Source organism: Eucyclogobius newberryi, unplaced genomic scaffold, assembly GCF_026437365.1.
Source record: "Eucyclogobius newberryi isolate DKJ021-1_F unplaced genomic scaffold, fEucNew1.0.hap1 SCAF_1, whole genome shotgun sequence".
NCBI lineage: Eukaryota > Metazoa > Chordata > Actinopteri > Gobiiformes > Gobiidae > Eucyclogobius > Eucyclogobius newberryi.
In genome coordinates, this window is record NW_027315723.1 from 7,611,099 (window position 1) to 7,632,973 (window position 21,875).

At 43.4% G+C, this 21,875-nt stretch overlaps 2 protein-coding genes across 2 annotated transcripts in view; both read right to left on the reverse strand.

The window, feature by feature from the left end:
- Positions 1 to 1,467: 1,467 nt before the first annotated feature.
- LOC140364527 (uncharacterized) lies at positions 1,468 to 6,466 on the reverse strand. The gene is made up of 7 exons (XM_072450705.1): positions 6,287 to 6,466; positions 4,662 to 4,725; positions 3,840 to 4,013; positions 3,384 to 3,445; positions 3,231 to 3,314; positions 2,433 to 2,525; positions 1,468 to 2,353 (listed from the first exon to the last, which is right to left on the reverse strand). Exons 1-7 carry the CDS (start codon positions 6,287 to 6,289, stop codon positions 2,303 to 2,305), a joined length of 531 nt encoding a protein of 176 aa, XP_072306806.1. The 5' UTR covers positions 6,290 to 6,466; the 3' UTR covers positions 1,468 to 2,302.
- An 8,876-nt stretch (positions 6,467 to 15,342) lies between these two features.
- Positions 15,343 to 21,875, reverse strand: part of rhag (Rh associated glycoprotein) — a 14,427-nt gene continuing 7,894 nt past the window's right edge. Inside the window, exons 2-10 of the mRNA XM_072455028.1 lie at positions 21,826 to 21,875; positions 20,883 to 21,033; positions 19,202 to 19,349; positions 18,526 to 18,692; positions 16,993 to 17,130; positions 16,589 to 16,710; positions 16,416 to 16,489; positions 15,937 to 16,010; positions 15,343 to 15,442 (exon numbers count right to left, since the gene is read on the reverse strand). The exon at positions 21,826 to 21,875 is cut by the window's right edge and continues 134 nt beyond it. Coding sequence (XP_072311129.1) covers positions 15,368 to 15,442; positions 15,937 to 16,010; positions 16,416 to 16,489; positions 16,589 to 16,710; positions 16,993 to 17,130; positions 18,526 to 18,692; positions 19,202 to 19,349; positions 20,883 to 21,033; positions 21,826 to 21,875 — 999 coding nt within the window. The 3' untranslated portion in view covers positions 15,343 to 15,367. The remainder of the gene's footprint in view (positions 15,443 to 15,936; positions 16,011 to 16,415; positions 16,490 to 16,588; positions 16,711 to 16,992; positions 17,131 to 18,525; positions 18,693 to 19,201; positions 19,350 to 20,882; positions 21,034 to 21,825) is intronic.

Genomic DNA, 21,875 nt, shown 5'->3' on the forward strand with positions numbered 1-21,875 from the left:
GGGACTGAGGGGGGCACAGGAGCGGGACAGGAGTGGGACAGGAGTGGGACAGGAGCGGGACTGAGGGGGGCACAGGAGCAGGACAGGAGTGGGACAGGAGCAGGACAGAAGGGGGACTGAGGGGGGCACAGGAGTGGGACAGGAGTGGGACAGGAGCGGGACTGAGGGGGGCACAGGAGCAGGACAGGAGTGGGACAGGAGCAGGACAGAAGGGGGGCTGAGGGGGGCACAGGAGCAGGACAGGAGTGGGACAGGAGCAGGACAGAAGGGGGACTGAGGGGGGCACAGGAGTGGGACAGGAGCGGGACAGAAGGGGGACTGAGGGGGGCACAGGAGTGGGACAGAAGGGGGACTGAGGGGGGCACCACAGTAATTCTTTTTCACATACTAAGGGCAGTTATTTACTATGTTATGTAATACGAGCAGTTTGTCCTCCTGTTGGAGGTGAAGGTCATTGTTGATACACATCCAAATGAGAGAACTCTATTTAGTTTCATCTCGACTTCTACAGAGACAAGAGCTTCCACACAATCTGTACAATTGTACTTCTTATAGCTTTATCCTACTTGAGTAATTTGACTGTGTTGGTAAAAGTTTTGGTTTGTGACAAAAGCTTTATACTGACAATATTAAAGGATTTGAACATTTCTGCTCCTTCAGATATATGGCTTTGTTTTTCTCATTTTCCTTCAATGTGAATATATATTATGGATATTCTCCGTTATCCATTGTTTCCAAATGATAAATCAGCTATTACACCTTGATAGGTATTACTCTTAATTTAGTAGCATTCATTCTGGACTACTACTTTGTACATCTACTTGAGTAATAATATGTTTGCTACTCTGCTCTTTGTTTATAAGATCATATTCAGTTGAGACAGATGCACTCAATGTATTATGTGTATTTATGTGCCGTTTCCTCTGCTGCACAGTGACTACATTAAACAGGAATAACTGCTTAGTATCCTTGAATTACTTATAAACTCTGATCGAACTGACCCAGGATTTCGTTTAATCACATGACGTGATCTTCACATTTTATGGTCATATTTACAGTCAACTTTAGACAAATTTACAAATGTTCAGCTCCGAAACCAAAAAGGTACCAAAAATATGACATATTCAACCTACAGCTCTCAGTGTAGGCGTCAGTGTATCCAGTATGGAAGCTTTATTTTGAAGGATGCACTATGAAACTGCTTCTGTCGGAGGCTTCGCTCGTCTCCATGGAGATGTTCCACTGTGACATTGAACTTAAACAGGAAGAATTGACTTTTTTCAAGGTAATTTCTTTTCTAACAATGAAAAAGACTGAAATTCAAACAAATGGAAGACAGGAAAGTAAAATCATGTCCATAGAGAGGAGCAGGTGGCAGACCTTCCACCAGAAAAGTGACATGGAGCAGCTTTAAGAGACACCATCAAATACAAAAGAAATAAAAACTTCCACTCAAATGAAAACTAATTAGAATAATGCACATGTTTATGGATATAAACAACCAGTCAGTGTCTGTTTGACAGAGCAGCAGTGAAAAACCTGCAGTATTCAAACTCTGACAGAACAAAAGTGCGAGGCTCAAATATCTCTGAACAGGGGCCAATTTGGCAAAAACTTTGAAGTTAAAATTACAAAATAAAACAAAAACTTTAAAGCTTGTGGTTCTCAAACTTTAGTCACAGACACAAAGTATACATAGATTAATTATAAACAAGCAAATTCAAGCTTAGAGGCATAAGCTCTTACAAAAGAAGAGAATCACCACTTTAGAAATTAAAGTGATCATTTGTTCATTTTAATAAGACCATTAACACACAATATATGGATGGTTCTCAAACTGTGATGGTACGTCGACACCTCTTCAGTTCTAGTCATTGTTTTTATCCACATTTTTGCCCGTCTTTGGGGAATTGCTCAGTTAAAAAACCAGTGTGGTCATGTTTAGTCCTAGTTTAGACTCCATTACAGACCCGGTTTAGATCTGGTGAACCTCGTGAAAGCCAAATCTTTTATTAGGTCGTGTGAAAAGTTTGAGAACCACTGCAATAAAACAAATAAAAAAGGGCAACAACAAAGAATTCTGTTAATAACATTTAAAAATAAAGAGATTTAGATTGAGCCTCATGTGTCTGTCGTTCAGGTCTGAGGCCCCAGAAACACGTCCCTCTCAAACATTAGTCCATTTCTCCAATAAGTCCATATCACAACCCTCTGGTGCAGCCACATGTGGGAGGCCTCCATGTGCTGCTGGTGCTGCTGTCTGGAGGTCACTTAGAGGTCACTCAGGAGGTCAGAGAGGTGGTCACAGGGTAGAGTTCAAAAACTCCAGGAGCTCGGCGCGGTTCTTGTCTCTCTGCGCAGACACAAACACAAGGATAACACAGGAGGCCGCACCGTCTCCATAATGACGCTCTCAGCACTCTGAAACTCACCTGCTTGTCTTTCTTGGACTTTTTCACCTTCAGCTTGATCTTCTTCCCTGAGATCATGCTGTATTTGCTTCCTTTTGTTCTGTCTTTCAAATACTAGAAGAGAGAATGTGAATGATTAGATCTTATGTTTGAAGATAGTTTGAAAAATAAAAATACAGCCCATCAGCGAAATGTTTAAAGCTAAAACTAAAGCGTTTCACAACAAATCTGTACATTTGCCTATTGTGTCGTGCACTGACAGACAAGCAGATGTCGAGGTAATCTGTATGTTATTATTAATTATACTGTAAATAATAGACCTAAAGGTACTACAATATATCAAGCATCTGTGTAGGTTAGAGAACCACGTGCGGTTTCTTCACATACATAAAGTATATGTGCCTGTAAATGTAATAACTGGATCCATGAATCATAATCTTGGTTCAGTTACACAATAATACAATAAAGTAATTACATGATCAGGATCGTCTATTAAAGGACACGTACATGACTTTAAGTGCTTAGTATTGAACTATAACATACATTTTGTTCATTGTAATTCACAATATTGATCTAAAAGAGCTTAGTAATAGAAACATTGACTTCCTGTTAAAAACTGCTGAACTGATAAGCTCCGCCTCTTCATGCAGAGGATTGTCACGTACATTTACTTTTGAAAAGTGCTTGTGTGGTATATTGGAATTCTATACGCATCACTCGGAGTCTGAATTGTTCTAATAATCACAGCTAAGTACAAAGATGTGGGCGGAGATAGGGGGTAGGTGAAAACAGCTTATTAAAGTTGATCTTGCGACACACCTTTGAGATTTGCACAGGTCCAGCCTCTTCATCTTTGGACTTCTTTTCCTTTTTCTGTTTATGCTTTTTGTCTTTTTTAGTCTTCTGCAAAACCACATTGAGGTTCAGAGCGTTGAAGTCACAAACACGTGTCGGATATTTGAACAGGATTACCTTTCTATGCTGCTTTTCCTTCTTTCGCTTCTTGACTTCTTTTTTGGACTGGCTTCGGGAGTCTAGGAGAGAGACGTGATGCACTGTTCATTTGTGAAGTACTTTATAGCACGGTAATAACATGGTAATAGGTTTGTTGTGTGAATAAAGGCATTTTGCAGAGCTGTTTCCATATTAAAAAAGTACATATCATGTGTCCTGGTCACAGTTTGGGTTAAAAATTGTACCATAAAATGACCATAATTACACTTTTGTTTACCCTGGCTTTACTAATTACCATAAACTACACTTCTATCCTGGGTTCCTTTAATGTGAGTGTAAACAGTCTTTGTTCTCTGCCAAAATGCCATTTACTTAAGTCAAAGGAAACATCTTTAATCATATATTTATGATATTTATGTAGTTGAGTGACTGTAATAGATGATGTTTGTGGCGGAGCTCGTGCGTCTGACTGACCAGGACTGCTGGAGCTGCTGCTGCGGCTGCTGCTGCTGCTGCTGCTGCTGCTGGACGAGGGTGAGGAGGACGAGGACGAGGAGGACGAGTGAGACGAGTCTGAAGAGGAGGAGCTGCACGACGAAGAGGAGGAGGATCTGCTGCGGCTGCGTCTGCGCTTCCTCTTCTCTCCGTCTGAAAACAAAGCACATCACAGAACGCGTCCCGGTGTCTGAACGCGTCCCGGTGTCTGAACGCGTCCCGGTGTCTGAACGCGTCCCGGTGTCTGAACGCGTCCCGGTGTCTGAACGCGTCCCGGTGTCTGAACGCGTCCCGGTGTTTGAACGCGTCCCGGTGTTTGAACGCGTCCCGGTGTTTGAACGCGTCCCGGTATCTGAACGCGTCCCGATGTCTGAACGTGTCCCGGAGCGTTCACATGTGAGAGAAGACAAACTGCTGAACCAATCACTGCATTTGAGAACGTGTTTGTGGAGATCAGCAGCTTTTACGCAGAATAAATCAGGATATTTTGTTGGGCTCGCTGTAAATCAAATACGACACTATTTAGAACGATGCTGAATCATGCGTCTGTGATTTTATATTTATTTTAAAATGTGACACTGATCTGCGACCGTTATATATCACATGACTTACTGCAAATAACTGCGACTAGGGTCAGTTTCAGTGCGGTAAACTCCTCCCTTCAGGACAGATATTGACACACGTCACAGAGCCTGGTCAGAACTGAAGGAGCTACTTGGACGAGTGACCAGACACATTCTGACTAAACTCAAAAGCTCAGGCTGAAGTAGGACGTGATGTTTGACAGAAGGACAAACTCACTCCTGCTCTTGGACGTCTTGCCGTCCTCAGTCCTGGAGGTGGACGTCCTCCTCTCAGAAGATGACTGCAACAAATAAATCACAATTAGTAATCCTCAGGGGAATTGACTCCAGCACCAAAACATCTCCACACATACAAAAACACAAGCAGCCGTACTACATGCTAAACGAACGAAAAGAGCTACAGGACCAATTCACATCAATAACACACAGTAAGCAGCCGCACTAATCTTCAGCCAATTGTAACAAACTGGCAATTCATTCATTTCACCAAAAGTGAAAAAACTGCTTCTAATGTATTCCTTATTTGATAGATTTGGCCTGATGAGGACCAGCGCAGCCCAAATCAAAAATATTACATATTTTGAATGGAGAAAGGTCCTGACAAAGTCCTTCACATCAGGAAGGAATCAGTTCAAACCCATGAACAGTTATAAAGTGGTTGTATCCATCAATAGCCAGTTATACATATTATTTATCCATGTCCACAGATACTGACCTTCAATAGCCTTTGCTCTTAATTACAGACCTACAGTGATGTGTTTTTATGTTTATATCATGTTCTCAAAGTGAGTGTCCAATCAGAAAGCAGACTGAAGCCCACACTGTGTGATCTGACCCTCTAAGACTGATCTGACCCTCTGAAGCTGCAGCAGGTTTGATCTGACCCTCTAAAGCTGCAGCAGGTTGGATCTGACCCTCTGAAGCTGCAGCAGGTTGGATCTGACCCTCTGAAGCTGCAGCAGGTTGGATCTAACCCTCTAAAGCTGCAGCAGGTTGGATCTGACCCTCTGAAGCTGCAGCAGGTTGGATCTGACCCTCTGAAGCTGCAGCAGGTTGGATCTAACCCTCTAAAGCTGCAGCAGGTTGGATCTGACCCTCTGAAGCTGCAGCAGGTTGGATCTGACCCTCTGAAGCTGCAGCAGGTTGGATCTAACCCTCTAAAGCTGCAGCAGGTTGGATCTGACCCTCTGAAGCTGCAGCAGGTTGGATCTGACCCTCTGAAGCTGCAGCAGGGTGGATCTGACCCTCTGAAGCTGCAGCAGGTTGGATCTGACCCTCTAAAGCTGCAGCAGGTTGGATCTGACCCTCTGAAGCTGCAGCAGGTTGGATCTGACCCTCTGAAGCTGCAGCAGGTTGGATCTAACCCTCTAAAGCTGCAGCAGGTTGGATCTGACCCTCTGAAGCTGCAGCAGGTTGGATCTGACCCTCTGAAGCTGCAGCAGGTTGGATCTGACCCTCTAAAGCTGCAGCAGGTTGGATCTGACCCTCTGAAGCTGCAGCAGGTTGGATCTAACCCTCTAAAGCTGCAGCAGGTTGGATCTGACCCTCTGAAGCTGCAGCAGGTTGGATCTGACCCTCTGAAGCTGCAGCAGGTTGGATCTGACCCTCTGAAGCTGCAGCAGGTTGGATCTGACCCTCTGAAGCTGCAGCAGGTTGGATCTGACCCTCTAAAGCTGCAGCAGGTTTGATCTGACCCTAAGTCTTTGTGGCACTGGAACTGTCACACGTGACGTTTGTGCAGCGCAGACTCGCTGTTCATCACTAATCTTAGCTCAGATTGAGGCTAATGCTACGAGCTAAAGTGCTGTGTTTGTCCTGTTCCTGTCCCACGGCGGCACTCACCATGTCCACGCACAGGCCGCGGGACACAAACACACCTCGGCCCTGTGCGGGGCCCTGTGCGGGGCCCTGTGCGGGGGCCTGTGCGGAGAAGAGCAGAGAACAGGGGGATGAGGTTAAAATCTGCTGAAGACGAAGCTCACAAATACAACAGACATGTTGTATCCCAACGTGCACCGCGGCAGGAGGTGAGCTGTAGCGCCCTCTGGGGGTAATACACGCAAACTGCACCTTCTTCTTCTTCTTTTTTTGTAATGGCGAATGGCACTCAACATTTAGTTTATTTACGCCACCTACTGTATTGGAATATGAACCAGAGGTTTCTACTTCAACTTGTACTAAAACTAAAAAAAAACACAATAACTAAATTCTATTGATTAGGCCTGACTCCTTCAAGAACCGAATGAATGTCTTCTGCTTAACCCATTTGAATATGTTTTGAATACTGACTTCCATTTGCCCCTGGTTTCTAAACTCATTGATAAGAGAAGATATTCCTTTATTGTCCACACATGGGGAAATTTCGTTGTTACAACGCAGTAGATACAGAGGGAAAGGACAGATAACTTATAGGAAGTTTCAAAAAAACACTCTTAATAGAAGAACTCTTATGAACAAAACAAAAAACTCTTATTAACAAAACTCCTCTCATATCTTAATAGGGAATGGAGGGGGGAAAATGAAATAAAATAGATAAATAAAATAAAAGATAAAGATAAAGATAGGATAATAATAAAATAAAATAAAGTAAAAATAGCTAGCGTAAGACTAAATCATACTAAGAGTCAGTAAGTAAACAAAATAAAACACTCTTATTTACATCAGTTATATGCACATGAATATGGCCTTAATTGCTTGTGAGTACAACAGTAATTGCACATGAATATGATGGTATTGCACATGGTTTAATCAGTATTGCACGTGTTCAGGGCTAGCAGTGTTTGTTGTAGAGTCTGACAGCAGCAGGAAGGAAAGACCTGCGAAACCTTTCCTTCACACAGCGAGGGTGGATCAGTCTGTCACTGAAGCTGCTCTCCAGAGCGGACAGAGTGTCCTGCAGAGGGTGAGACTCATGGTCCAGCATAGATGTGAGTTTAGCCGGGACCCTTCTGTCCCTGTTGATAATACTTACTTACTTACACTGAATGAAGGCATGCTCGACTGACTCTTCTTCACCACAGTGACCACAAAGCCCTGTTGGATGCTTGTTTATTAAATGTACAGACTTGTTTAGCTGGGTGTGTCCTATTCTAATTGGAGTGATGGCCCTCTCTTCCTTGGCGCTCCCTCTGATTGTCCGCCCTGGTCCAACTGTTTTCTGAAGTGCGTATAGATGCCTCCCTTTGTTTGGCCTGTCCCAATGTGACTGCCACTCTGCCATAATAAAGGTTTTGATAAGTGACTTGGCCTCTGATCTGCTCAAAGGTATGTTAAAAGTGCCCTGCTTTGTCAGTGTATCTGCTGCTTCATTATCTTTTATCCCCCTGTGAGCTGGGATCCACATAAAAGAGACCCCGAAGCCTCTTCTGTGAAGCCTGTGCCAGTTTTAGTATATTTCTATGACTAAGTCTTGTCTACTCGAGAACCTGAAAGATTGGATCGCCATTAATGAGGAACTTTAATCAGAACAAATGACCACCTCCATCACCAGAGAATTCTCCAACCACTGTAAGGCTGCTAGAACTGCCATCATCTCATCATCAAACTGCCAGGTTATTTGTTGTTCTCCTCTGGACAAAAACATGCAAAGAAGGAACAACAAATGCAAATCCTGTAGATCCTATTATGGGGTCTTTTGATCCATCTGTAGAAATCGGAACATATGAACTGTATAATGTACCTCTCATCCACCACTGATTTACAAGCCTTGGTTCTCCAGAATATAAAAGTCTACTGAGTCATCATTTTGGTTTCACATTAATGTGGAGATTTGGGTATTTCCAATAAGTCCATATTAGAATTTGAAGTCCATTTAGCCTAAAGTAGGTCTAATGCGCAGGGGCCACAATCAAGTGGGACCAAAGCATGGTTTTGTTCCATGGACCAAACGCAGGTGAGACCAGTCACACTTTGTGGATTGTCACAGCTGAATGATCTCATTTTCCTGTGACTGAAGAAGAAAGGCATGGCACTTCACTAAAAGAGTCTTCAAATTAAATTTGAATTATAACCATCCAATAATTATAATTAGTATATTATAAAACAGCTCTGCTTCTGTACCAGGCCTAGCACCAAAGCACATCTCGGACATGTTAGTGTCACATGAACCATCTTGTCACTGAGGATCTCAGGGACCGGCCTCCTGCTGGTGCCAGAGTCAGGACTAAACATGGACCGGCCTCCTGCTGGTGCCCAGAGTCAGGACTTAACATGGACCGGCCTCCTGCTGGTGCCAGTCAGGACTAAACATCGACCGGCCTCCTGCTGGTGCCTAGAGTCAGGACTAAACATGGACCGGCCTCCTGCTGGTGCCCAGAGTCAGGACTAAACATGGACCGGCCTCAGGGCTAAACATGGACCGGCCTCCTGCTGGTGCCAGTCAGGACTAAACATGGACCGGCCTCCTGCTGGTGCCAGAGTCAGGACTAAACATGGACCGGCCTCCTGCTGGTGCCAGAGTCAGGACTAAACATGGACCGGCCTCCTGCTGGTGCCAGAGTCAGGACTAAACATGGACCGGCCTCCTGCTGGTGCCAGAGTCAGGACTAAACATGGACCGGCCTCCTGCTGGTGCCAGAGTCAGGACTAAACATGGACCGGCCTCCTGCTGGTGCCCAGAGTCAGGACTAAACATGGACCGGCCTCCTGCTGGTGCCAGAGTCAGGACTAAACATGGACCGGCCTCCTGCTGGTGCCAGAGTCAGGACTAAACATGGGGAATAAGCATTCCAGTTTTATGGAGCTAAAATCTGGAAGTCTTCCTGAAGCTGTGAGCATTTGAATCTCAATAAAATGGTTCTGTTTCGCTGTGCCTTTGAGTTATGGCATTTTATCTATAATTCATATCATACTTTATTTTAATTACATCATAACATAATTATTTATCATTTTGTCTTGTGATTTATATTGTATTGTGATTTTAATATATTGTTATTATTGCAAAGCACTTTTTTATGAACTGTGCTGTACAAATAATAATTGATTGATTGATTGAGATAGAAAAATTACCTACAAGAAGACAGGGTTATGAAGGTGGAGGAGCTGGATGTCTTTTGTCCTTTTGTGGTCCCCATATTGTCCACCAGATGGAGACAACTCAAAAACGTTTTTCTTCCTCGCTCGTACTAAACATTATTGTGCGGACAGATCGGGACAGATATTTCAGCATGATATGATATTTCAGTGGGCAATCAGGGTTTATAAACACCCTATAGGCTCAGATTATTAGATTATAACATTTAATTAGGCCCGAGCGCCACAAGCTGGCGAGAGGCCTATTAATCTCGTAAGGCTGTGCGAAGCACGGCTGCGAAAGTGCGCACGTAGTGCGCACGAAATCGAGAGCGAAGCGCTCGCCCACTTCCAAACACTCACTAACGCACTCCTTCACTCATGCACGCCCCGTGCATACTAATTAGTAGTAGGAAAATGGTAGAAAAAGCTTCAGTTGTAGTCATCTGGACTCAGTTTGAAAAAATAGACGTTTCGACTCTCATCCAAGAGTCATTGTCAATAAAAGAATTTAGATCGAGAACTCCGATATTAATACTGTTCTGTGGTAAGACCCGCCCATTGGGAGGAGCCTTCCTGAAGTAGAAAGAGTTGTTTGTTTCAACAGAAACTCCCCCCTTGTATCTACCGAGCTAGCCTATTCAGAATTTTAATGGGCTATTAGAATCCTCTTTGTCTTTGTGAGACCCTGGCTCAACCACCCTGAGTACCTGATTAGCATCTAAATGTCCTGGTCCTGGTCCTCTACCTTTCCAGTGGTTCAGTATTCCATTATAGATACCAGGAAGATTGAATCTTAGCCCTCCATTTCTGTTTAAAGAAGGTCTTTCTTTTTTAACAAAAATATCTTCCTTGACTCCTCTTTCAAACCATCTTTTCTCCCTGCTTAAAACCTTCACATCACCGTCTTCAAACGAGTGATTAGAGGCTTCAAGATGGAGATGCACGGCGCTCTGAGGTCCTGAACTTGTATTTCTTCTGTGCTGATAGAGCCTCTTGTGTAGAGGCTGTTTCGTCTCACCTATGTACCGTTCTTTACAGCTTTCTTCACTGCATTGGATCGAATAAACTACATTGCTCTGTTTTTGAGTCGGCAACTTGTCCTTAGGGTGAACCAGTTTTTGTCTTAAAGTGTTTCCTGGTTTAAAATAAACAGGGACTTCGTGTTGTCTAAAAATTCTCTGCAGTTTTTCCGACAGGCCAGACACATAAGGATAGAAACACCCTTCCTTCTCTGTTCAGTTTTCCTTTTGTCCTGCTTCTTGGTTCTCTTCACTCTGTTGAGAGCCCAAGCGGGGTAACCACAGGCTGAGAGGGCATTTCGGACATGTTTTTCCTCTTTCTTCTTGCCCTCTGAGCTGGTGGGCACACCTTGAGCTCTGTGTTGTAAGGTTCTGATCACACCCAGCTTGTGCTGTAGTGGGTGGTTGGAGCCAAAGAGCAGATACTGGTCCGTGTGTGTAGGTTTCCTATATACTTCTATTTGGAGTTTCCCGTCCTCTCCTCTGATCGTGGAACAATCAAGAAAGGCCAAGCGATTCTCCTTAGGATCGGAGTTCTCGATCTAAATTCTTTTATTGACAATGACTCTTGGATGAGAGTCGAAACGTCTATTTTTTCAAACTGAGTCCAGATGACTACAACTGAAGCTTTTTCTACTATGGAACACGCCTGGACGAATGAGGGATTACACCGACATATTTCCTAGTAGGAAAATGGAACATTACCGTTGTAAACGGGCGAAGCCCGTGCAAAAGTGCGCACTAAACGAGCACTTTACATTGGCGGTCGTCATCCCCTTATAAAGCACTCATTTGCGCTAAGTAGCTCACAAATACGTTCCCCACCTCTTGCATGTTCCGTGCATATAAGCATGTAATGCAAAAATTGAACATTATTACTGTATAGAGGGCCAAAAACACAAAGTGGGCGAAGCCCACTCAAAATTAACGAAAGTACCCGTCAGTGACCAGGGACCCACACCATGAGGTAGGAAAGCGCGAGCGCTTTCCGAAAATGTATAGTTTATGATATTTGAAAAATGGGAAACATTGTTTTCGCATCGGAATATTATTCTTTCTTTCTTCTTTCTTTCTTCTCGGAACCAACCCCCCTATTTTTCACCCAGTGAACATTGACGAAAAGTCAAAAAAATTTGCACACCTCTAAAAATCGTGCCTCTCTACATTCTGGCTATTTCCCTTTTCTAAAATAAAAAAAATTGGCGCGTCAGCGCCCCCAAATGTACCAAAAATGCATTGAGAGATAGGAAATGACCCAAAAAAAATCTGATTGTAGAATCATGAAATTTGGCGCAGAGGTAGATGGTGACAAGAGAAGTAAAAAATATTATTACGGCAACGCCGTCCACCCAACCAAATGTCGGCCATATTGGTTCAAAAATGGCAATGCATGACTCAGGAGTTTTTCCAAATGTTGTACTTTTACAAACTCCTCCCAGGGCGTTGGCTCTAAAAAGCTGAAATTTGGTGAAAATGCTACTGAGGAGTGGGACATCAAAAGTTATTCAAATTACATTGATACCTGTCACGGTCTCTGTGCGACGAAGCCGCAAACTGTAGCAAAAATTTCAGAAATCTCCCAAATTTAACATTTCTGCCGTTTGCGCAGATAAAGTCCGAATTGCGTCAAATTAGAATCAGTTGTTAAACTCTTTGCCCTAAACCTACTTGAAGTGAAATTAATTTGGCACCACAGCGCCCCCTACAGATTTTATATGGAGGTTAAATGTTTAGTTTTGCGAAATTTTATGAAATTTGACACACAACTCAATTTTGGCATCCCCATCAAAAAAGTCAATGAGACCCATGTCATAATTGTTATGGTTTTGCCGTAGCGATGACCAAAACCTCCCATGTTATTCCAATGGGGAAATCGCCAGAACATGTATACACTTTAGACTTTCACAAACTCCTCCCAGGGCGTTAGCCCTATTAACCTGGAATTTGGTGAGACTCATCTTCAGGGGTGGACCATCAAAAGTTATCCACATTTTTATTCAAAGAGTCACGGTGTCTGTGCGGCAAAGCCGCACATTTTGCCAAGAATTCAAAATAAAATAGCTTTTTGAATGGTAAAACAAAGGAGAAGATGTGATAGCGTCACAGATTCAGCAGTAGGTGTAATAAAAGGACAATTGGGGCGCGTCAGCGCCCCCTCCTCTCGCGGCGTGGCGGCGGTGTGGCGGCGGCGTGGCGAGGGCCGATCATTGCCGCTTGCGGCTATATTTCTATATTATTTTTATATCTATTTTTTTTTAATAAATTGGAGGCGCTGTATTGTACAAAAACATATAATGCAAAAATTGAACATTATTACTGTATAGAGGGCCAAAAACACAAAGTGGGCGAAGCCCACTCAAAATTAACGAAAGTACCCGTCAGTGACCAGGGACCCACACCATGAGGTAGGAAAGCGCGAGCGCTTTCCGAAAATGTATAGTTTATGATATTTGAAAAATGGGAAACATTGTTTTCGCATCGGAATATTATTCTTTCTTTCTTCTTTCTTTCTTCTCGGAACCAACCCCCCTATTTTTCACCCAGTGAACATTGACGAAAAGTCAAAAAAATTTGCACACCTCTAAAAATCGTGCCTCTCTACATTCTGGCTATTTCCCTTTTCTAAAATAAAAAAAATTGGCGCGTCAGCGCCCCCAAATGTACCAAAAATGCATTGAGAGATAGGAAATGACCCAAAAAAAATCTGATTGTAGAATCATGAAATTTGGCGCAGAGGTAGATGGTGACAAGAGAAGTAAAAAATATTATTACGGCAACGCCGTCCACCCAACCAAATGTCGGCCATATTGGTTCAAAAATGGCAATGCATGACTCAGGAGTTTTTCCAAATGTTGTACTTTTACAAACTCCTCCCAGGGCGTTGGCTCTAAAAAGCTGAAATTTGGTGAAAATGCTACTGAGGAGTGGGACATCAAAAGTTATTCAAATTACATTGATACCTGTCACGGTCTCTGTGCGACGAAGCCGCAAACTGTAGCAAAAATTTCAGAAATCTCCCAAATTTAACATTTCTGCCGTTTGCGCAGATAAAGTCCGAATTGCGTCAAATTAGAATCAGTTGTTAAACTCTTTGCGCTAAACGTACTTGAAGTGAAATAAATTAATTTGGCACCACAGCGCCCCCTACAGATTTTATATGGAGGTTAAATGTTTAGTTTTGCGAAATTTTATGAAATTTGACACACAACTCAATTTTGGCATCCCCATCAAAAAAGTCAATGAGACCCATGTCATAATTGTTATGGTTTTGCCGTAGCGATGACCAAAACCTCCCATGTTATTCCAATGGGGAAATCGCCAGAACATGTATACACTTTAGACTTTCACAAACTCCTCCCAGGGCGTTAGCCCTATTAACCTGGAATTTGGTGAGACTCATCTTCAGGGGTGGACCATCAAAAGTTATCCACATTTTTATTCAAAGAGTCACGGTGTCTGTGCGGCAAAGCCGCACATTTTGCCAAGAATTCAAAATAAAATAGCTTTTTGAATGGTAAAACAAAGGAGAAGATGTGATAGCGTCACAGATTCAGCAGTAGGTGTAATAAAAGGACAATTGGGGCGCGTCAGCGCCCCCTCCTCTCGCGGCGTGGCGGCGGTGTGGCGGCGGCGTGGCGAGGGCCGATCATTGCCGCTTGCGGCTATATTTCTATATTATTTTTATATCTATTTTTTTTTAATAAATTGGAGGCGCTGTATTGTACAAAAACATATTTATTGACAGTATTAGGCTACCACACACATCGGCACACGCCTCCTGTAAAAAACAAAAGAAAAAAGAAACCAAAAAATAAAACGAAAAATGTTTGGATTAGCTGTGGAAATCCATTTGAAAAAACACCTATTTCAGCTTTTTTGTGGTCAGTGGAGCTGCCCGTGCACACTCAGGAACTAACTCAACATTATTTGGACACCATCTTAATGGATAGGCTAGATTAATTTAATTTAATTATCATAGGAAATAAACAAGAAAGCTAGGAAATTTGGACCAGATTACACCAGCTGTATAATCATGTATTTTGTAGATTATCAACATATTAGATAAAATATGACTTTAACTCATGTAGTAGATTTAATTGTTTTGCAGTTGTTCCTTCAATGATGCTGGGCTCAAAATGACCATGTCATTGTAAAAAAGTAAAACTGTACAGGGGAAGAAACCAAGACATAATTCATGGATGCTAGTTATGCCACTGTAACAAGAGAAAAAAAGATAATAGATATCTATATTATTTTTGAGTGCATCCGTAGAAAAGTCTGCAGCTGCCAGAGTGTGGAAGCCTGTGAAATGAAGGGTCCTGCAGCATCTTTGACTATCCTGGCCCAGACCAAGTCCTCCATGTCCGAGCACCCGGGCTCCAGTGAGGTAAGATGCAAAACACATGTCCCAATACAAAAACAGATGGAAATACATAGTGCTAAATGCTAACAAATGCTTATGCTATGTATAACAGAATAAGGGGGGAGCGCATAAAAATAATTGTTATCAGCTGTGATTTTTGTGGTTAATTAGAAAAATACAAAGATTGTTCATGTACAAAGATAGACAAAGTTGACCCATTTTGAAAAAAAATACTTTGGAAAATCTAGATACAAAAATTGTGAAGAGAAAGAAAAATTAAGTGAAGTACAGGCTAGTGTTGTTTCAAGGATTAGTTTGAGGACATTGATAACAATAGCCTGTGGTAAAAGTCCTGAACACTAATGTTTGGTAACAAGTGATGAATGAATAAAAGTCACACAACTCATTTTTGTTACTTCTGGTAACTCGACATTCTGTGTATGTAGTGGTAACTTTACCCATAGCATCACTTCATGTTCAAATAAGTGCCATCAGTAACAGACTTTTATGACATTACTGTCTGAGCCTTTAGGCTTCAGTTTTGTTCTTGGAGTGGTCGGCATGAGCCAAGCTCTCCTCATTATCCTCCTCATCAGCTGGAATCTGCACACACAAAATAAAAAAACATGATTAATCGACTTATCATTGTATTTTAATAATAGTTATAATTGTTATCTGGACTATACAGACTCTAACATGCTTATGAAAATACCTTTTTACACCAAAGACAGGTTTATTATTAAATTAAAGTGTCAAAAAGGAGAAAACTATTTTAGATTTGATCAACCATACATTTTCTACAAAAATCTTTCTCACTAGAAGCCATTCAGTCATCATATTTCATATTCATATTCATATTATATGGTAAAAAAAGTAAACTACTAACTAAGTACTACAAACTACTACTAAAGTAAGTTATCACTTGCAAAATGATTACACGTGGTTTAGTGAGATTCTAACGTTAAATCCCTGCTGTACTTAAATGGCTAGTCCCTCATTCTACTTTTGTACATAAGTAGTATGTTGTAGTATGTAACTGCCAGTATTGTTTCTATCATTATTACAATTCTAATATTGGAAGTATTTGGACCTCTTACCTCCCAGTAAAGAGAGTCATCAAAGCAGTTCTGGTCTGGAGGCTGTCCCCAGATAGGCAGCTTCATGATTAGACCTGGAGTGTGCACACAAACACTTTATTTTTTTTTAAATAATTACATGTTAGTATTGGAGTTATCTATAGGACTAAACACAATGTAAAGTAGGACTAAACACTATATCAACTTTCTTGTGTAACTATAATGTGAACATTGTGTATTAATAGCATTTTCTACGGATGCAGGTAAAACATTTGCAGCTTTGTGGTTTAAAACTGTGAAGAACTGCGTGTGCTTCCAACTATGTTTAAACCACCATTGCATTTTAAGAGGCCGGTGACATATAATTGCAAAAAATGCAATTGTATTTCCTCACTCTCCCATTTTGTCCTCGAGGCACTGCACATTAAACAGGTTGTTTGGACTGTGGCTGTAGATGGGATTTGATGGTTTAGTCCCACTTTAACTGTGACATGACTCACCTGTGATTGCCCCACCCACTAGAGCGAAGCCCAGGGATGAGGCCAGCGCTGCTGCCTGCATGGCCGCACTGCCCCTAAAACAGATGGGGGGAAAAAGTACAGAAAAACTCAGCACTAAATATGGTTTTGTACTCCTACACTTAAGTTTCTATAGTCATGTAGAGGGGGCTCACCCTTCCTTCTTGCCCAGCGACACAGCTACAATCCCGGACAGTCCACCCAGCACCCCGGGCAGCCCGTGCAGGTTGTGGACCCCACAGGTGTCCTGGATTCCCAAGTTGGATGCAAGAACAGGCTGGAGACGAGAGAAGTACAGTGGAAGGGAGATGCTGTATGTTTACTTATTTACTTATCACTTAATATACAACTCATTTTACCGGCTGTAATTTTGGATTTCACACACTATATGCACAGGTATGATCAGCTAGACATTTTGAATTATGATAGTTTTTAAAAAATGTTTTCTTTAATGGCTAACAGGGGGATTTCACCCATTTTAATTTGAGAGCTTGAGCCGCAGACATTAACTGGATTTAACAGAGCAGCCTGGCCTCTGGTGCAGTGAATGTGCACTCACAGTGAGGAACTTGAAGCCCAGTGTGGAGATGATTCCTGCGATGAAGCCAATCAGCATGGCCCCAAACGGCCCAATGTTCATGTCCGCACAGGTGCCCACCGCCACGCCCCCAGCCAGTGTGGCATTCTGGATGTGCACCTACAGGAGACAGCATGAAGAGAGCGTTTGACTGATCATGGAGGTGAAGTAAACCCATAACAACATCACTTCTTCAGCAAAAGGTTTTGTGTGTGTTGTATGTGTGTCTGCAGGATAGTGTCTGCGGGGTAGGGTCTGCGGGGTAGGGTCTGCGGGGTAGGGTCTGCAGGATAGTGTCTGCGGGGTAGGGTCTGCGGGGTAGGGTCTGCGGGGTAGGGTCTGCAGGGTAGGGTCTGCGGGGAACTGTCTGCGGGGTAGGGTCTGCAGGGTAGGGTCTGCAAGGTACGGTCTGCAGGGAAGGGTCTGCGGGGTAGGGTCTGCGGGGTAGGGTCTGCAGGGTAGGGTCTGCGGGGAAGGGTCTGCGGGGAAGGGTCTGCGGGGTAGGGTCTGCGGGGTAGGGTCTACGGGATAGTGTCTGCGGGGTAGGGTCTGCGGGGTAGGGTCTGCGGGGTAGGGTCTGCGGGGTAGGGTCTGCGGGGAAGGGTCTGCGGGGTAGGGTCTGCGGGGTAGGGTCTGCGGGGTAGGGTCTGCGGGGTAGGGTCTGCAGGGTAGGGTCTGCGGGGAAGGGTCTGCGGGGTAGGGTCTGCGGGGTAGGGTCTGCGGGGAAGGGTCTGCGGGGTAGGGTCTGCGGGGTAGGGTCTGCGGGGTAGGGTCTGCGGGGAAGGGTCTGCGGGGTAGGGTCTGCGGGGAAGGGTCTGCGGGGTAGGGTCTGCGGGGTAGGGTCTGCGGGGAAGGGTCTGCGGGGTAGGGTCTGCGGGGTAGGGTCTGCGGGGAAGGGTCTGCGGGGTAGGGTCTGCGGGGTAGGGTCTGCGGGGTAGGGTCTGCGGGGTAGGGTCTGCGGGGAAGGGTCTGCGGGGAAGGGTCTGCGGGGTAGGGTCTGCGGGGAAGGGTCTGCGGGGTAGGGTCTGCGGGGTAGGGTCTGCGGGGTAGGGTCTGCGGGGTAGGGTCTGCGGGGTAGCGTCTGCGGGGAAGGGTCTGCGGGGAAGGGTCTGCGGGGTAGGGTCTGCGGGGAAGGGTCTGCGGGGAAGGGTCTGCGGGGTAGGGTCTGCGGGGTAGGGTCTGCGGGGTAGGGTCTGCGGGGAAGGGTCTGCGGGGTAGGGTCTGCGGGGTAGGGTCTGCGGGGTAGGGTCTGCGGGGAAGGGTCTGCGGGGTAGGGTCTGCGGGGAAGGGTCTGCGGGGAAGGGTCTGCGGGGTAGGGTCTGCGGGGAAGGGTCTGCGGGGTAGGGTCTGCGGGGTAGGGTCTGCGGGGTAGGGTCTGCGGGGAAGGGTCTGCGGGGTAGGGTCTGCGGGGTAGGGTCTGCGGGGAAGGGTCTGCGGGGTAGGGTCTGCGGGGTAGGGTCTGCAGGGAAGAGTCTCTGCTGGGATGTGCGCTGCCCCCTGGACTCTTGGACTCACCATGTCCAGCTTGCCCTTGTGCTCCACCAGGCTGGACATTGCGTAGGCTGACAGGACACAGGCAGCCAGCGACAGGTAGGTGTTGATGACCGCGGTGAGCTGAGTGAAGCCGGGGTCTGCAATGGCTGAGTTAAAGCTGGGCCAGAACATCCACAAGAACACAGTGCCTGAAGAGGACGGAGAGGAGCAGGGTCATCCACATTATATATATATATATATATATATATATATATATATATATATATATATATATATATATATATATATATATATCGCCAATGGTATCTTTGTACGCTAGTATATTTTTTAATAGCTGTAAATATTATGTTGTTAAAACAAAACTAAAAAGTGATTAATGATAATAATAATATTATTATTACTACTACTACTACTACTACTACTACTACTAGTACTACTACTACTACTATATATATATATATATATATATATATATATATATATATATATATATGCTCCAAATGTAACAAGCCCCATATCAAGCTCAACATCCTGGAAACAAGTTTGGTTCTTTGTACGGTGTAATATGATGAATCATGTTTCAATAAAAATATGAATGCTTTGTGAAGTGATTGTATGAAGTAGCAAACTAAACTTAATAGTGAAATTAGTTTTAACCAAGACACTGTTAACATAACACATAACTGAACCGTGTTACCGATCATGGCAAACATGTCAGAGTGATAGACGGAGCCGTCGTTGTCGTGTCCGTTCCTGAGTCCTGGTCGATACAGCACTCGAGCCACGGCCAGCCCAAAGTAAGCTCCAAAGGCATGAATGATCATGGACGCACCCACATCGTTGGCCTGAAAACCAAACCAACATGATGTCATCATTTATATAAATAGGCCACAACAGTATGACCACACATATCACATATCATTGCACATATCATCATAGACCTTGTGTTTGACTCCTTTTTGTCAGAACAAGTGATTCAAGTCATTAAAGCCAAAATGTCAATAGATGTGTCCACGTGAGGACTGCACTCATTTCAAGCGAACCTATTACTATGAGATCAGTCTTTAAATATGAATTTGAAGTGCAGATATGGGTTCATTAAGTTAAAGGTTAGGGCTTAGGGTAGGTTAAGTAGTAGTTATGGTTGGATATAAGCAGAAAGGCGACTGTCTCCATCCAGGCGCCACACGGCAGTAAACCTCATCAGGTGGAGGGCTGATCAAACCAGTCAGAAGAGGACTCTGTACCCACCAACTCTTTTTTCTCCCAAAGTGAATCATAGACAAAGCATTGTCGAGAGCAACAACTAATATTAAATGTAAGAAAATGAAAAAAGTTTTGCCATATCAGCTGAGCCCAGAATCTCTGCACCCATATTCAGAAGGGATGTACAATGGCAGGAGAATGAGAGGTGAAGAAACACTGGAGCGATGACGTCCAAGACTGGACCAGAACATCTCTTGGGAAAAACCTTGCATGGCAACAAAGATTGTGGAGGAAGATGCTCTAGACATCCATGACCCCCAACCCTCAGTAATGAGGATGGGAACAGCCAAGGTAGTTAAGGTCAGTCTCCAGGAAATTAATGTAAATCAATGCAATGTCCCCACAAAGCATGGACACCTAACATGAGTGTGTAGTATTACTACTAGTCCAAGTACAAGTTATTCCCACTTAAGAAAGTGAACAAAAAAATTAAAATAGTTAGTTAATCTGAAGAGAACATGACATTGAGCCTTTTTCTGGAAATGAATGAAACTTTTACCAATTGTGGTTTATTTATAAAATAAAACAGATACAAATTAGTCCCTCTTCTTTCCTGGTCCTTCCTCTTGGACCCCCAAATGGAACTGGGTCGGTTAAAACATCAGGAGGACAGAACAGATGGGAAGGAAGTGGGTAATCATTGTATATTATGTAGGCTATATTACCAAATTACACAGACAAAAGGAATTCACAAGACATTCACATGACAATATAGGGAATATTGAAATGACTCATAATTTACCATTTAAATTCATCCTGTGAAGTCATTAACTAAATGAGATTGCTCGGTAAAACAGCAAAGTCTTTACTTGAGTTTTAGCTTTCTCTTGGGAGAGAAAATGGCTCCTGAGAATTAATTTTAATCTAGTTTCAAATTGAAAAGTTTTCCTTTTATCATGCTTTAGTAAGTCATTTTAGGAAAAGTGTATTCCAATGTTCAAAGCACGAAGCTTCTGATTGGGGCAGAGACATTCTAAACCCCCGAAGGACCTACAAGAAGGGGATGGAGAGCTATCTAGCAACGAAAAGCCAGGAAATTTCCTGTCACATGGCTAAGCTCGGAGGTCATCAATTGATCACTTACAAGTTTAGGCGGTTGTGTGACCACTGACCTTCAAAACGTTGGCCACCAGGTGCTCGTTAATGCCAAAGATGGTGATCTCCAGGATGGTCATGATGAGGAGCTGCACTGGACTGGTCTTTCCCAGGACTGCCCCAAACGAGATGAGGACTGTGGCCGTACTGAAGTCTGCATTTATTATTCTGAGAAAGAAGGTGTAAAGGAGAAGGTCGGATGGAGCAGAGGATCCAGAGCAAACGAACATAGTACTGTGTCTCAACATAGAAGTCAATATTCAAATATCAACTGCATTCTGATCCATCACTTTGCATCAGGGTCATCGGGGTCATCAGGGTCATCAGGGTCATCAGGGTCATAGAAGGTCAGAACCAGTAGCATGATGGCGTAGTCATCGTGGATATCCCTCTTGTCTCGGTCCTGTGTTTGATTCCTAGAATTTGTAGGTTCTATCTGTTCTGTGTCTTGGGTGTTTCTTTTTAGGTTTTCCCCTATATAATAAACACCTTTATTAGGTGTTTGAAACTGTGGCTGAAATCAGGACAGAACTGCGCACATGGTGATGTATAAAATGAAATGTATTGTATATAGTCTGTAAATGTTGTATTGTTTTAATTCTAAAAGCCTCCTATGGACAGGTGTAGAAAATGAGCTTATTTTGCTATAACACTAAAAACATTACATCTGGTTCGTCCAATGTGCTATGTCCATAAAATAAATAAATAAATAAATAAATAAATAAATAAATAAATAAATAAATAAATAAATAAATAAATGAATAAATAAATGAATGAATAAATAAATAAATGCAAAGCTAGTTAAGATAAATCGGCCCACTATAGTTTCAGCTGATGATTCTAACTCACACGAAGAGGGACATAAATACGGATCTACTTTCCCTACGATGAAGATCAAGAACAGCTTCCTCTCATCTTAACTGTTGGAGTGTAAATGCAGAGCAGGTGTGTGCTTCTTACTTGAAGATGTTGATTTTGATCTTGCCGTCTTCCAGATGCCAGAGCCCCTG

Excerpts from the sequence above, each read along its gene's own strand:
- LOC140364527 (XM_072450705.1), bottom strand. Across the intron at positions 3,446-3,839 it reads CAGCAGCTCCAGCAGTCCTG|ACTCCCGAAGCCAGTCCAAA; the intron begins GTCAGTCAGACG and ends TCTCTCTCCTAG. Across the intron at positions 2,354-2,432 it reads AGTCCAAGAAAGACAAGCAG|AGAGACAAGAACCGCGCCGA; the intron begins GTGAGTTTCAGA and ends GTGTCTGCGCAG.